Source organism: Calypte anna, chromosome 4A, assembly GCF_003957555.1.
Source record: "Calypte anna isolate BGI_N300 chromosome 4A, bCalAnn1_v1.p, whole genome shotgun sequence".
Classification (NCBI taxonomy): domain Eukaryota; kingdom Metazoa; phylum Chordata; class Aves; order Apodiformes; family Trochilidae; genus Calypte; species Calypte anna.
In genome coordinates, this window is record NC_044248.1 from 6,615,502 (window position 1) to 6,630,728 (window position 15,227).

Here is a 15,227-nt window from a genome sequence, read left to right on the forward strand (position 1 = left end):
AAGCACCTCAAATATTCCATGGGTTCCAGCTACTGATCTTAGTAAAAATTAGAGAAAATAATGACAGGAGTAACAGAAATGTTCAGGATCACACACAAGGATTGAGAAAACCATAACTGACTGACTGTGTCAGCAGCTTCCATCACCTCTACAGACTACAGAACAATGACAATGTTCATGGTTGCAGTTCCTGTATTCTAGTATAACAATATCCTGAATTAAAAAAAAAAATCCTGGCAAGATGGAAGGAAGGGAGAAAGAAGAAAAGAATAACTCCTCCAAGAGAAGAGCTCAAAAAGCACACAGAATTCAAGAATGAGATTGCAGGCATTCATTTAAAAGGTATGTTTTGAGGTATATATAGCTATTTCTCAGCATGGGCTGGGGAGAGTTCAGGGGAAGCACAGATCTCCAAAACAGAACAAGTGTTATATGCATGGGGGAAGAAAAAAAAAAAAAAGGGAAATACTTCAGTAAAATAAATTTAAATACCAGGAAAAAAGAAAAGGACACAAGTGAATTGCAAATAATACTCCACGTAGAGCAGGTTTTCCTATGCTTCCAAATGCACCAAATACCCAAATTACACCACCACAGTATGGTCTGATAAATCCAGTTATGAGATGAGTTATCACTTGTTATCCAGTTATCACTTGGCAATATTGCCAATGGATTAATGTGCAGTCTAGCATTCCTTCACCTGAATTTCCTATCACAGCCATTACTGATTTGAAAGTATTCACTGAATTTTCAGACTTCTGTCCCAAAATTTCAAAAAGGTTTCATCTTCTGTTTCCCACATGCCATGCTTGCACACTGCCAGGACACATCAAGGCTCAGCAATGCACAAGATAACACAGATCCCATCCTCAGGGCTTCAGATCCCAGGGAGGTCTGTAAAGATAGATATTCTCAAGTGGAAAGTAAGGAAATTCAAGCCTTAACATTAAAGCACATCTCAAGCCAATCCCTTAAATTTATTACTGGTCAGTATGTTAGCTTACCAGCTGACAGGATTAAATTAAGAAGAGACATCTTTGGCCTTAAATGTGCTCCTCTGCTATAATTATAGACACCTTCCCCCACTGACTTTTAAGGCCAGATGACAGACTGACACCTATTTTTCCCCTCTGATTATTTTTCCTGCTCTCACTGGCCTTGCTTCTAATCTGTTATCTCTGGTGCCACAGCTGCTCAAGGCTGTTTGGAGTGGCAGGAATAAGTGCAGCTGCTCTTCTTCATCCTTGCCCCTCTCATCAACTGCTTGTCAGACATAAGCAAAAAAAAGGTGCTTTATAGCAACTTCAACAGTAAACCCAAATGATTCAGAAATTCGTTTCATTTTTCACCCTCGTGGACAAGGGCACAGCAGGCTTCAGGATATTCAAAGCAACTGATGGCAATCACTGCTAAATTCCAATTTCAGAATATTAAATATGCACCCATAATGTTTCATAATTATTAACTTATTTCATGCTCTAGGTGTACCTGTACTTTTTTAAACAGGTGAGGGAAAATCCCTGTACCATTGCCACATTTTAGATGACGCAGTGAGCTAAAAACCAAGTGAGACTGCATCTCTAGATTCCCACTTATGGATATCATATTCTTCAAGAAAAGCAGAGAAAGTTAATCATGGTATTTGTGAATCCATGGAAATGGTGACAAGCCACCAACATTTGTGTTCAGTTATAGAGACTGTCAAAAGGAAATGCCTCTACGTTGCCTCAGCATGACAAAGAATATGCTGGGAATTAAAAAGGATCTCTTCATTCTCCATCATGACAGTCCTTAAAACTGTTATAAACCATTTCAACTTGGTTTCAAATGTATCCCAAAAATTTTGGTGATAAGCATATCATGAAGTGTTTTTCAGTCAGAATACAGCACAGCTTTAGTGACCCCTTTCCACTGTAAGACAGGGTTAAGTGACAGCCAAAGCAGCAGGCTGAGGACACTTTTTAACAGTCTTCAGCTGCATCCTCAAGCACTTGATTAAGTTTAGCTCCTAAGTGTTGAAGAACTGACATCTACCACTAATTATCCCCCTGACAGGACTCCTGTCAGCACATGCCATGCAGACTGAATTCTAATACCATGTTTAAACTCTACTCTTAATAGACCTGGCCCAGAAGCCTGGCCACACATCATACCAAATATTCCCCATACACACTCTATTTCAAAAGATGACACTGAATTTGTGCTTGCATGTATCCACTCGTGGTTTAAATTACTACATATGATTAAATCTTCTCAGTTTCCTTTAAAATACATATTTCTGTGAATTGTAAAGGGAAAGGAAGAATCAGAGATTCCAAGACTTAGTACATCATGTGCCAGTATTTAAGCACAATATACCTGTTTCTATGAAGATAAGTCCTGTGTACCTAACTGGGGCTGTTGTGGAAATAGAGGTGGCATTTATTTCAAAGACACTGATGTGCATACTGCCAGAAATGAAATAGGGGGGAAAAAGCAAGATGTACTTTTGTTCTATTGCTTTGTGAAGTAAAGCCGAAACCAGGACTGCACATAGCCAGATCAGATTTCAAAGACTTTCATCTCACTTACATCAACCTGGCCATTCCAATTCAAATGGAATTCTATGCCCATATTAATAACATATTCTGTCCTTCTATAAATCCTTCTGGAAAATGGAGAAATTCAGTTTAAAGGACTGACAGCAATAAAGACCAGAAGCTGAACTGTCAGTGTTTCAGAAGGTATCATCACTTTTAAATAATAAACACTACAAAAATGGATGTGACTGGAAAGAAAGGATGTTCCTAGGACAGCACTGTGTCTAGTATGGACTGGTGGAATTAAATAGCCAGCAACCTCAATAACTGATTCCTTAACTCACTCAGGAAAGAACCTGAATTCTGAAGATACCAGGTACTTTACAGTGATAACTTAGAAGGGCAACAAGATCCCAGGAGCAGAGATCCAGAATTGGCACTTCTACTCACTGATGAAGGCATTGACCAACCTTAAATATAACCCCAACAACAAATCCCACACCCTACAAATGAAAAACTGGATTAGAACAATGGTATTCAAAAAACCTAAAGTCATACAAAAAAGCTGTCTGAATTCCAGAGACCATAGGTAAAAATATAGACTGTTCAATATTTTGATCACAGCCACAGATAGTGATAAATCAATAACAAAACTTCAGAATAAACCTGATAAAAAAACTTGCACCAACATATTTAAGATTATTTTTAAATAATCTGTCCAAACGGCCAACTGAAGGAAATAATGTAATGACTGCACTCTAGTGCACTTCTTGATTTGAGGTACAATTGGGGTGTGTGAAAAATTTAGTTCAGAGTACAGCTTAAAATTTAAATTATAGAGAATTATAGAGAAAAATTAGAGTAAGACATTTAAAAGCATAGGGGAAGGCACCAAGCTGGGCTTTTCAAAGAGCTTTTCTTTATAGTTTTTATCTCCTTACCCACTAATCCTGAACCCCACAAAATTAACTTACAGATACCTACTTCAAAAAGAGAATATATTATTTAAATTTAGGGAAATATGTCTTCCTGCTACAAGAAATATAAGGTTTTATGTCTTCTGTATAGAAGTCTCCTCCAGTGGTAACAGTGTGTATATTGCCTGGGTGTACAGCAATTTCCTAGCAGAAGTCAGGGTGATAATGTGAAAGGAGAGTTATAGCAGCTGATAAATCAAAGCTGCAGGAGCCAGGATGGTTGAAATCACAGATTCTGTAGCTGCAGTCTCAAGCAGCTATAAAACCCCCAAGATCTCTGCTGACCCCCTGCACCTAAGAGAAGTTTGATTTTATTAGATAACTGTGCATCCAATATGTATCTCATGGTCTGTGAATTAGTTTTTATGTAGATGATTCACAGTTCTTTTAGTCTGAAGTTTTAATGAATTAGCTGTTAACAGCAGAATTTTATATGGCCATACAAAGGTAAGGAGCATCTCTGAATCCACTGACATTAAGTCCAGAACTGGAAACAGTGGGAGACAGACATCAGCTGGTTATACACAACCAGTGCTGAACACAATGCCAAGTGGAAGTGCTGTCACAATTTCCAGACCCAAATGGGGGTCTTGGTGACACCTGATATCTACCTTATCATACAGCATCTTTAATGCCACGCAGCAGTCTCCCAAGGTATTTTAGTGCATGATACTGGACATCTCTGAGAAAGTACAAGTGAAACCTTATTCGTGCTTTTATTCTATTTACAGCAAGTTCTCCTGATCACAATCTTTCATCTAATTTGTATTTTCCTTTTGATTAACATAAATGTTATTTTCCTTTTGATTAACATAAATGTTAAATGGGGAGGTTCACCTACTCATGACAAGTTCCTTGCATGTCTCCACAACAGACATTTATCCCCCCAAAGAATTACTATATTTAGCTTTTATGTACCAATCAGTAACTTTTCACTGAATTTAAACCATGTGTTTGAGACAACAGTAATATTTTGAGCAGAGCCCCAGAAAACGTGCATCAAGGGGCATCCATTAAGTCTATTTAAGTTTCATCAGCTGTTGCCACTGTTGCTCTAGAGCAGAGACTACAGACCTGAAGAAAATAGCTGGAAGAAACTGAAAAGTGGGAAATATATAGGAGATCCTATATTTAGTACTTTATTTTAGCATTTTAGATCAGTCCATAAATGCAATTTGAGTATACTGTGCTTTAAGACACACAAGGCACTCTCAGGCTACTGTAAGCTCAGCTCAGAGGAGCAGAGTAGCCTCAGTTCCAGGGGTGGGATACAACACTGGCATATGATGCTAAAATAAGATGTACTATCATTTCAGCTGCAGGAAATAAAACATTTGAAGGGTAACAGAGTACCTGAACTGAAACAACACTTATCCATCCTTACTGAAGCTGTGATGCAGTATATGGGTTGCAGTTCAAAAGAGGTAAAAGTCTCTAAAGACCTGTCTATGTTATTTATCTGTGAGAAGAAAACACTGCTATTTATAACTTTTCCTGGAACTCTTCTCAGTATGGTTATCTGTTTCAAGTGAGTAAATTAGCTTGTTTTGGGCACTCTTCTATATATATACACACACCTGCTCTCATCCCCTTATGGTACAATAAATGGCACCACTTTTTCCACCAAGTGATAAAGGGAGACCTGACACTGCTATTATAGGTCTTCAATAAAAAGACCTAGCAATAAAATATTGATATACATTTCTTCTAGCATACCACTGCAGGTGATTTTTATTGAGGAAATTACTGACCATTTCCAAAAGGTGCCCTTTATTTACTTCAGCATTTAAATCAAGAGAGGCCTTGTCTTTCAGCAGTAACCCTAGAAGCATATTTATAAGTCTGTTCTGTGAGTATTGTGACTAATGAGAAAACTTAAGAAAAGTCATCTGTGTTCTCTGCCAATATTTTAGTAAACATCACTTTTATATGTCCTCACTGCAAACTTTAATACATTTAATTTAAAAAATAAGAAGTATTTTAATCTTGGAACCAAAACTACATCCTATTAGGACAGAATAAGCATTATAGAATCATAGAATCATAGAATTGGCTGGGTTGGAAGGGACCTCAGAGATCATCGAGTCCAACCCTTTTACCACCGTTGCGGTTGCTAGACCATGGCACTGAGTGCCACATCCAGTCTCTTTTGAAATATCTCCAGGGACGGAGAATCCACTACTTCCCTGGGCAGCCCATTCCAATGCTTGATCACTCTCTCCGTAAAGAAATTCTTTCTAATATCTAACCTAAACCTCCCCTGGCACAACTTAAGACCCTTTGTGCCCTCTTGTCTTGTTGAAAGTTGTCTGGCAAAAGAGCCCGATCCCCCCCTGGCTCCAACCTCCTTTCAGGGAGTTGTAGAGAGTGATGAGGTCTCCCCTGAGCCTCCTCTTCTCCAGCCTCAACACCCCCAGCTCCCTCAGCCTCTCCTCATAGGGTCTGTGCTCGAGTCCCTTCACCAGCCTGGTTGCCCTCCTTTGGACCTGCTCCAGGACCTTGATATCCTTCTTGAACTGAGGGGCCCAGAACTGGACACAGGACTCAAGCTGTGGCCTCACCAGCGCTGAGTACAGGGGCAGAATCACTTCCTTGGACCTGCTGGTCACGCTGTTCTGGATACAGGCCAGGATGCGATTGGCCTTCTTGGCCACCTGGGCACACTGCTGGCTCATGTTCAGCTTCCTGTCAATCCAGACTCCCAGGTCCCTTTCAGCCACTCTGTCCCCAGCCTGTAGCGCTGCATGGGGTTGTTGTGACCAAAGTGCAGGACCCGGCACTTGGCCGTGTTAAACCTCATCCCATTGGAATCATCCCAACTCTCCAGTCTGTCCAGGTCCCTCTGCAGAGCCCCCCTGCCTTCCAGCTGAATCATCTTATCAACCCGTCTGGGGAGAATTTTTTCTTTGCTTTTGAGACCTTCAATGAGGTAGATTAAAATTAAGAGCAATTTTTTTTTCTGTTACGTGACTTAAGATTTTATGTAAACAGCTTTTCACTCAAAGCATCACAAAACAACTGCTATTTAGCATTTGCAGATTAATTAGACAAAAGTAACATGAACAGCCAGAATTCAAATTCTGAAGCAATCTTCCTGAAAGTTTAAATAATCCAAATAATCTATTTTTAAATAAGCAGCTACATTGCTCTTTTTAACCTCTTGAACATTTGAGATCTCTGGTTTAAAAAAAACTAGGAACTGGATTGGGAAAAAAAAAAACCATATTCTGTTTGCTTATCAATATAAATAGCTTTGATCAAAAAAGTTATACACATGAAATGACAGAAACAAGTGTACTCAATGATCAGAAAATCCTACAAGATAAGAAGCTCCAGTACAGCCTTAAAATGCAATCTCTCCTGTTAGTTTTGAAGGAACTCAAATATTAGAGATGGATGATACCAGCATGAGATGGAGGTTCTCTGCATCAAAGGATGCCTCTAAAAGCTTTTCCTCATGAGACACAGTGAGTAAGAGTTCCCAAATTTCACACTAGACAACAACACAGTTAAGAAGTGCCAGAAGCATAATGTGTTTCCTAAGTATCCTCTACTATTATCTTGTCAAAAAAGTTACAGCCATTGTCTCTCATTTTGCTTCATAAGCCAGCTACTTGGTTGGTACATTTGTCTGGAAGGAGGGAAAGAAGTATTTTAAGGTCCAGCCTCACAAATGCCAAATAAGATTCATTCTGAGATCACTGTCAACACAGAACACCACAAGAAAACTTCTGAAAACACAGACTTCAGAGACTTAGAAACATGAGTATTTTGAATAGTGTAACTTATGTCTGAAATTTGTATTTAATAACAACTTTAGCACATACCCAACTGGTTGTTTTAGCACCTCAAATTAAAAAAAAAATTGCCACTTAAGGAAAAACAGTGTTCCTGGAAGTAAAATGGGAGATGAGGTATCAAGTTAGAATACTCAAATTCATCAAGGTTAAGATGTTTTAATAATAATAATAATAAATAAATGAATTAATAAAAAAATCAGCTCTTCACTTTTTCTCCTGATTAGCCATACATACCACTATTTGACATTTGAAAGAGGTTGTTCTTCTCAAACTTCTTGAAAACACTTCCTTTTATTTCAACGAACTGCAATTTTTAAAACAATTATTTAGTTTTTATTTTTAAAAAAATTGACATAAACAAATCAGACAAATAATATGCAAGCAGACATGACACAAAGAAAGGATGATAAAAATGAGGGTAGCTAGATAATGAAGCTACATACTTACATTATTGGACATCATGATAGTAAGCAGAGATTTATTGTGGGAGTTGAAGGCCACATTAAGGGTTGTTGCTTGAACCATTATAAGAATAGCATGCAGGACTAAAGAGCTGGGTTAAGGAAGGATACTTGGAAATAATTTTTCTGCAGAACAGTACTGAACAGTACTAAAGCTAAAATTTCCTACACTGTTCCCAAATTTTAACAAAAATGCTATCTCCCTGTCAATAAGATTTACAGCAAGAAGAGTATTTAAACCTGCACAATGTCTCCACAGTGCTTTGTAGCATGTAACAATTTTGTACATTTTTCTGGTACTAAAAAGAGCCTAACATTAGTCAGAAGAAAAGAGTAATACAACAATATAGGAAAAAAATCGGAGACAAAGATTCATAATTAGCCTACAGATTGCAGAAAAAACAGAGGGAAGTACAAGAATGCATCACTACATCCATTGGGCCACATGACAGATCATTCTCATCAGTTCACTGTAAGGCTATTTCACACAGAACTCATTTGCATCCTGCATTTACATGAATTTATCCCTTCATTCCAGAAAAAACTTTTAAAGCTCGTTTTTTGTAACACTCTGCTAAATAACAAAACATCATTGTTTTCAAGGTCTTGTGACCCAAAACACTCAAAAATACAAATCAGAAATCAAAGCTTCCATGAACCATCCAATTTCTGGTTTTCACTTCACTACCCATTAAGTACTAAAAAAGCTGTCTGCTGTTGCAGTGGTATTCTGCCATTATGAAGGGCTTTTTTTGATCAGTTTTTTCCCTGTTTATTCAAAAAACCTTTAGTACTTGCTAGTCTTTGAAAATAAAGAAACACTGATTCAAGAATATTTTCAAATATATTAAAAGAAAACCATACAGTGCAATCCCTGTGTTTAATTAAGAAAACTTTGCAATTTCTTGAAGAAAAAGGATACAGACATACAGCACAGCCATGAAGAAGTGAGGAATCACACCTATGTGAGCTCTTTTTCTTTCCTTAGGTTCTGTAGCTGTCCAATAAAGAGCATCCAAAATATCTTGTCCAAATGAAGAAAACAGACGATCAGCCACCTAAACAAGAAGAATTTTTTACTGCCTTAAACTAGTATCTTTCTCTGTGATACTTGAATATGCCACTGTTAAGTACAGTTCAACACAGAACAAGGTCTCACATTTTTATCACTTTGCATTTTTATCATTTTTATCTCTTACTCACTGCATTTCCAGCTCCTATTTTGCACTGAAGTTCCCTTTGGATACTTGGACATCCAAGTGCAGTTCAAACTTCAGCCTCTGATAAAGCACTATGTTTGCTGTGTCTACTACTTTACTAAGTTATTCTAAATGTCATTTTACCATCCTCCTGGGTTTAATGAGGAGAGGGGTAGAATAAAGAAAAGTGAATTTCAAATATGTGATAGGGAACAACATATGCTTACAGGACTGTAATTACAAGGACTGTAATTAGATTGGGCTTTATAGCTTCCTTACATCTTGGAAACACATATATAATAAATATATACACATATATAATAAATACAAATCTCTGCATAAAGCAGAACTCAAAATTAGAGGTACTGTAGCACAAAGCAAGTAATGGAGAGACTACAAATTCTACCAAAAAAGGGAAAATTTGTTTGGAAGAACTACAAGCATGTTAAGTGTAACCAAAGAATATAGGCACAAGTAGGAAAAAAGTAATCTAACATAACTCTAAGGATAGGAAAAACATGGACATTAAGCTCAGTAATCTGAGCTTTTAATACCACAGCTGAAAAGGCCACATGGAGTTTTACCAGTTCTCAACACTGCATCATCATCATCATCAAGCAAGTAAAACTGAAGTCTGTCACAAGGAAATACTTGTACTACATAGCCTATGTACCACAGTTCAGTGTTTCTAAAACACTGCACAGGACAACAAAAATAGCACTTCAAAAATAAAAAGGCAACTGTCTAGTGAAAAAAAAAAAGCCAACCCAAAAAACCCTCAACCAAGCAGAAATAGTTAAATCTTAGTATAAATAAATATATAATTAGTTAAATATGAAAACCTAATTATCTCTATTTAATAAAGACAACAGACATTTCCTCTTGCTGTCTTTCTGAAAGACAATAGTTTTGGATAACCTCAAGCAACATGTAGCAACAAAGAACTAGATTCACCAGGTACCTACAACTATAGAGCATCCAGAAAATAAGTTATTGGGACAACATAAGTATATCTAGATTTTGGATTAATTTCCTGACTTAGTTAACAAGAGTTCTAAAGATGAAGATAGTGAAGGGAGACAAGTCACATACTCTGACTTATTCAAGCCAATATTTATTGAAGTTTCCTAAAATATGAAGGTGGAATTAAATTTATACTGGATGTCTGAAGTGAACTACACTATATGCTACTCTTTAAGGATTACCTAGGAAACAGAATGAACAAAATCATAAGGTGATGAATTATGATAAATATGAAGTTCAAACACCCATCAGAGGTTGGAGAGATATTTACAGCGGCATTGTTTTCGGCTTTTCAATTTTGTAAATGAAAGTTGTCCACATTGTGTGGTTCCTGCTCATTGTGATGACCCATTAAGCAATTACACCTCGTGCAGTAACACCAGCTACAGAATGCTTAGGGTTTGGTAAGTTTTTGTTCACAATATTGTGAGGGTTTTAACAGATAAAAACTGTGGCTTTTCTTTTTATTTAAGCAGTTCTTGTTTCTTCACTGACAGGATAGAAAATATTAAAACCCAGCACACAATATTGTTGCTTGCTCTTCCAAACATGACTTACCTAAACCCTACATGCCGGCTCCAGGCTCCAGCAGAATTCCATGGTGAGCGCTGTCACCAGCGTAAGGCACACTGGGGCTTCACAAGGAGCAGGAGCCGGTGGGTCTGAATCTAAAAAAGAAAAGTGCCATTTAAGCCAAAGGTGCTGAATGCTCCCCTTAGGCTGTCTATTTGGAGCATTCAGCACATCATTGGAAGATTTTGCATTCCTCTTACCTGTCCAGGACAATATTCCCTGGACTTGCCAACAGCCGAAAACATTAGGACATTGTAAACATCTCTGCTGCTCAGTGATCTAACTGAACTATATCAAAAAAACCCAACAAACTTCCTATTTTGAAACCTTGTGAAAATGTAATGTTTATTACTTTAAAATCCTAGTATTTAACAGTTCCCTAAAGACCAGCTTGCACTTGTAGCAGAGTTAGAACCACATCCAAAGCAGTCCAAGCAAGCCAAACTGTTGACTATCAACCAAGCTGTTGACCATCAACCAAGCCTCTCAGTGGGATCCCCATGACATTTTCTGACAATGCTGTGGCTACCACCTACCACAGCAAATAAAACCCCTGCCCTCTGCTTGGTTTACACAGGACACCCTGGAAATTAAATACAATTTCCAATGTCAAAGTCTAATGTCATTTTTTTTAATAACTATGAGTTAAGACACCTCCCCTTTCCTAAAAAAAAGAAAGAACCTCAGGCAGCACTTCTTAGCTGAGACTCACTTTTGGCTCTACTAAATGTAGCAAAGAAACTCAACTTTTCATTCAAAATGGAATGAATGGCACACGGCTTCCAACTCACAGCTAACACTATGGTATCCAAATTATGTGGTAAGCACATAATGCTGTAGTTTCTCAGTGTAAAAGAAATGACTTGGAATACTCTTGAAATACAGAGGAATTACTATTTTGAGCACCCGGATTTATTAAGTGATTATGTCTCACAGATTATGGAACTATATATGAGTGAATATTTCCTAACACAGCTAAAATCCACCAAGTAGCTCAGTGCCAATTTAATATTTGTACATGTTTTTCAGCAAGCCAAAAAGCAAAGGAAACAAATCCTATGAATCAACAACTGAGGTGGATTACATGATATTTATTTCACTTATTATAATGAAGCGTGTTCCTTAAGCAATCTTTTTGTATTTTGTGAGGAAAAAACAAATGTTTCTGTGCAAAATCTGAGTATTTTGTCCAAAGTGCAGCCCCATTTCAGCAGTCTTCAAACAAAGGCACAACAGATGTTCAAACAAGGATTAATGTTATTCAGAGATCCCAGAATCCTAGTAGTCTAACTCCTGTGTACAAAGCTCTTACTGAGTCCTTTTAAAAGGCTGCATTTCTAGTATGTCCTATATTTACAGGATGGAGACAAGATTGTAGCTATGAAAACATTGTTTATTTTGTGAATCATTGATCACAGAAGTGCAATTAAAATCCTAATAATAAAGCAGAAACAATTTTTCCCCCCATTTCTCTTTATCTGACCTCCCAAACAAGTATTTCCTTTTCTTGTTTCACTATATACATCTGGCTTACTGTTTATACACTCAGGCCTTTGTTTGCCAACCAGGACTGAGACAGGTTAAGCAGTAACATGTGTTTGCATGCAATGAAAGCTATCATTCCATAATGAAGAATTAAAAAAAATTCTGTATCTTCTACTATATTTATGTCTGCTCTCACTCAGGACCTTATGACTATTTCAAATCCATACTTTCTACTTTTCTGAACGAGTTAAAAACCTCATTCATTCCACTTCTAGCATTTAAGTTCAAGACAGTTCTCCTCCCATTTTATGTTCTCAGTTTGCATTCAGCTAAATGGATTTATAAACTCCAGGAACCAAGCAATATGAAACAGTATCTACAAACCTTATTTTTCACTAACTTATCTGTTTCACTACATCTAGGCTTAATATTATTATGTGTGGCTGCACACTTGTGAGAGCGTGAGGTGAGCTGTGTACAAACATTGTAATGCAACTATATTTTAGATTAAAAAAAAAAAAAGCATGCTTGGTGTTCTGATGCCAACTTTCTTACCTCAAGCATGTTATAGATGATGTAGAGCTTTATGACAGACTGTCCCCTTATCAGATGATACATCATAGAGTAGTCAACATAGTGCATCATGAAGTAGCAGATGACCAATATAACTCCTTTGAGAATGTCACATACCTGAGCAGGTTGGAGCAAACGTCTGTCACTGAAATACAAAGGGCAAAAAGTTCCACTAAATGTGATATACCCACAAAATACAAATGGTAGCAAGTCAGCAGGAACTTAGAGAAACTTAATCAAGGATATATTTTAATGTAGTTGCTTACTGTCCCTGCCCCTCACTCCAACACATTAGAATACAACGACCACAACACATTTATAGATCACTCCTGAACAGGATCACATTCTGTTACCTGTGACAACCATTTAGTTGTAATACTGCATTTGTTGGGTAAGAGCTCCCACTTGTTACAAACCTTCCAAATGCACGCCTTTTGATTTTTAATTTACTTTCTCTCTTCCAGCCAAATCTACTTATCATTTTGACTTTCTCAGTTACAGTAATTGTATTTGCTATAAGCCACAGAAGAAGAAATAAAGCAGTCATCTTCAGGCTCAGTGTAATGAACTGAGGTTCTAAATCAAATTCTGTATCTTCTTTTAGCTTTAAGCTCTGCAGCAGTAAATGCAAACATGACACCAGAGTTTGAAATTAATCTTGAAGCAAATGCAGAGTTTTTCTATCTGTAGTCCCACAAGCAGCCCAGAAGACTAAATGAATCACTACACAATTTTCTCTTTCAAACTGAAGCTACAGGAAGAAAATAGCTTTACCTCAATTGCCACAATAGCAGCCAAAAGCATAATGAAATAGCAAGGCAGTATTTACTAGTCTATTTACTTAGCTTAGTATTAATAAAGTTCAAAGCATTTTAAAAGCCTTCGAATGAAATAAAAGGGTTATTTGAGAATAAGTTATTTTTTATTAGATGTATTTATTTTTAATAATATGCACTGAAGGGCTTTTGCAGCAGTTAACATTTCACAAGAGTCAGAATCAATCAGCAGAACGCAACTTGAGAATTTTAATCTTCTGTATTCTTGAATCACTTGGTTATTCACAGATTTGACAATGTTCCCATAAACTGATAAAACATTTAGAAAAAAATTAAAGTAACCTGATAAAATTGCATGTTTTTTTTTTAAAAAACAAACCATATCTGAGCAGTTATTTATGACTTCTAGGAGTAAAGACATTCTATAGACTGTGCAGACAAGTGAAATATCCCAGCTAGTTGAGTCACTCTACTTAAATATATCAGAGCTAAAGTGTTATACTTCAGGTTTCTTTGTTGTCTTCCATTCAAAGGAAAAAAGCCCTGAAGATAGCATTCTTTCATGGACCCACATGGTGTCATTCCTACAAGGGGCAAACAGATGATGCTTATTCTAGGAGTATGAGTGAGAAAGCTTCCAGAATTCTCAGATGACGAGTATTAAATTCCAAGCAGAGAGCAACTGCTCTGTTAAATATATTTTTACTGTATAAACGGTATTATAACTATTCCTATTCTGAATAACAGAACTCAACCTGGACCAGCATACCAGAACTCAGTGGCTTTTTCACCCCAGGACATTTTCTTGCTCTCAGAAGTCATCCAGTAGCAGAAAACATGCCACATCTTATTTCAGACTAAGTCCATGACAAAAAACCTCCATGAATTTTCTCCCTTCCTCCCCCTTGAGCTGAATTTTACCTGAAAACCCAATTAGAAAACTTAAAAAGAAAACTGAAAGTGTCCATTTGCCAGCACACCCAGTATTTGCCTGCTGCTTAAAGACTTGAATAACACACACACAAAAATGCACCCTCACCAACTTGCAAAATTCCATGTTGAGAGTTCATTGCCCTATTTAACTACATCTCAGTTAAATCATTTTACTTACTGAAATATATTACCATATAATAAAAGTTAAGCAAGCCCATGCTTACGATTACCACTCACACACTGAGTAACTAACACACTATGTTACTTTTTCTCAAAACTACTTCAGTTTTGTACTTGTACTCAGTGTCATTTCACTACGAGCTCCCCAGCCAACACTCTTCCTCTGCAATAAAGCCTGGGATAAAGCAGTAAAGTATTATTACTCCACAACAATAATGCCAGGTTGAAGCATTTATAAGGAGGATCAGAATTATTACTCAGAAAATTAGCATCTTCATTCTTTCAGCCAACACCTACCTTATCATGAGAGAAACAGTGAGGTAGCAAAAACTTGACTAGCAAAAGAGCAACCACTTCAAAAGTCTATGTTTTAACAGTTTGGTTAGGTACCAGTTTTTACAATGGGAGGGACCCTTGCTGAAATGCACAAGTAAGCAGGATTTGTTTAGGAAACTTCTGAAGCAGTCCAGATCTCACAGGAAAATACTTTGATGTCCACAAATCAATACAAACTGAAAACTACAATGTTAGTTTTCTGTCTTAAAAGTAACATCAAAGATACTCAACCACCAGGACTGACACCAGTCTCAGTTATTCTGTAGTGTTAACATTATCACTTCTCTGCTTGTGCTGATTTTCATTGGTATTGACCACAATCAATTGAGTAAAACTAACTCAGGGGAAGCCTGAGTTAAAAGCAAACAGCCAGAATCATGGGGGAATACAAA

At 37.1% G+C, this 15,227-nt stretch overlaps 1 protein-coding gene across 2 annotated transcripts in view; it reads right to left on the reverse strand.

The window, feature by feature from the left end:
- Positions 1-15,227, reverse strand: part of TAPT1 (transmembrane anterior posterior transformation 1) — a 48,746-nt gene that overhangs the window by 14,300 nt on the left and 19,219 nt on the right. For both annotated transcript variants that reach the window (XM_030449963.1, XM_030449964.1), the window contains exons 5-8: positions 12,593-12,755; positions 8,680-8,815; positions 7,744-7,841; positions 7,531-7,600 (exon numbers count right to left, since the gene is read on the reverse strand). In XM_030449963.1, coding sequence (XP_030305823.1) covers positions 7,531-7,600; positions 7,744-7,841; positions 8,680-8,815; positions 12,593-12,755 — 467 coding nt within the window. The remainder of the gene's footprint in view (positions 1-7,530; positions 7,601-7,743; positions 7,842-8,679; positions 8,816-12,592; positions 12,756-15,227) is intronic.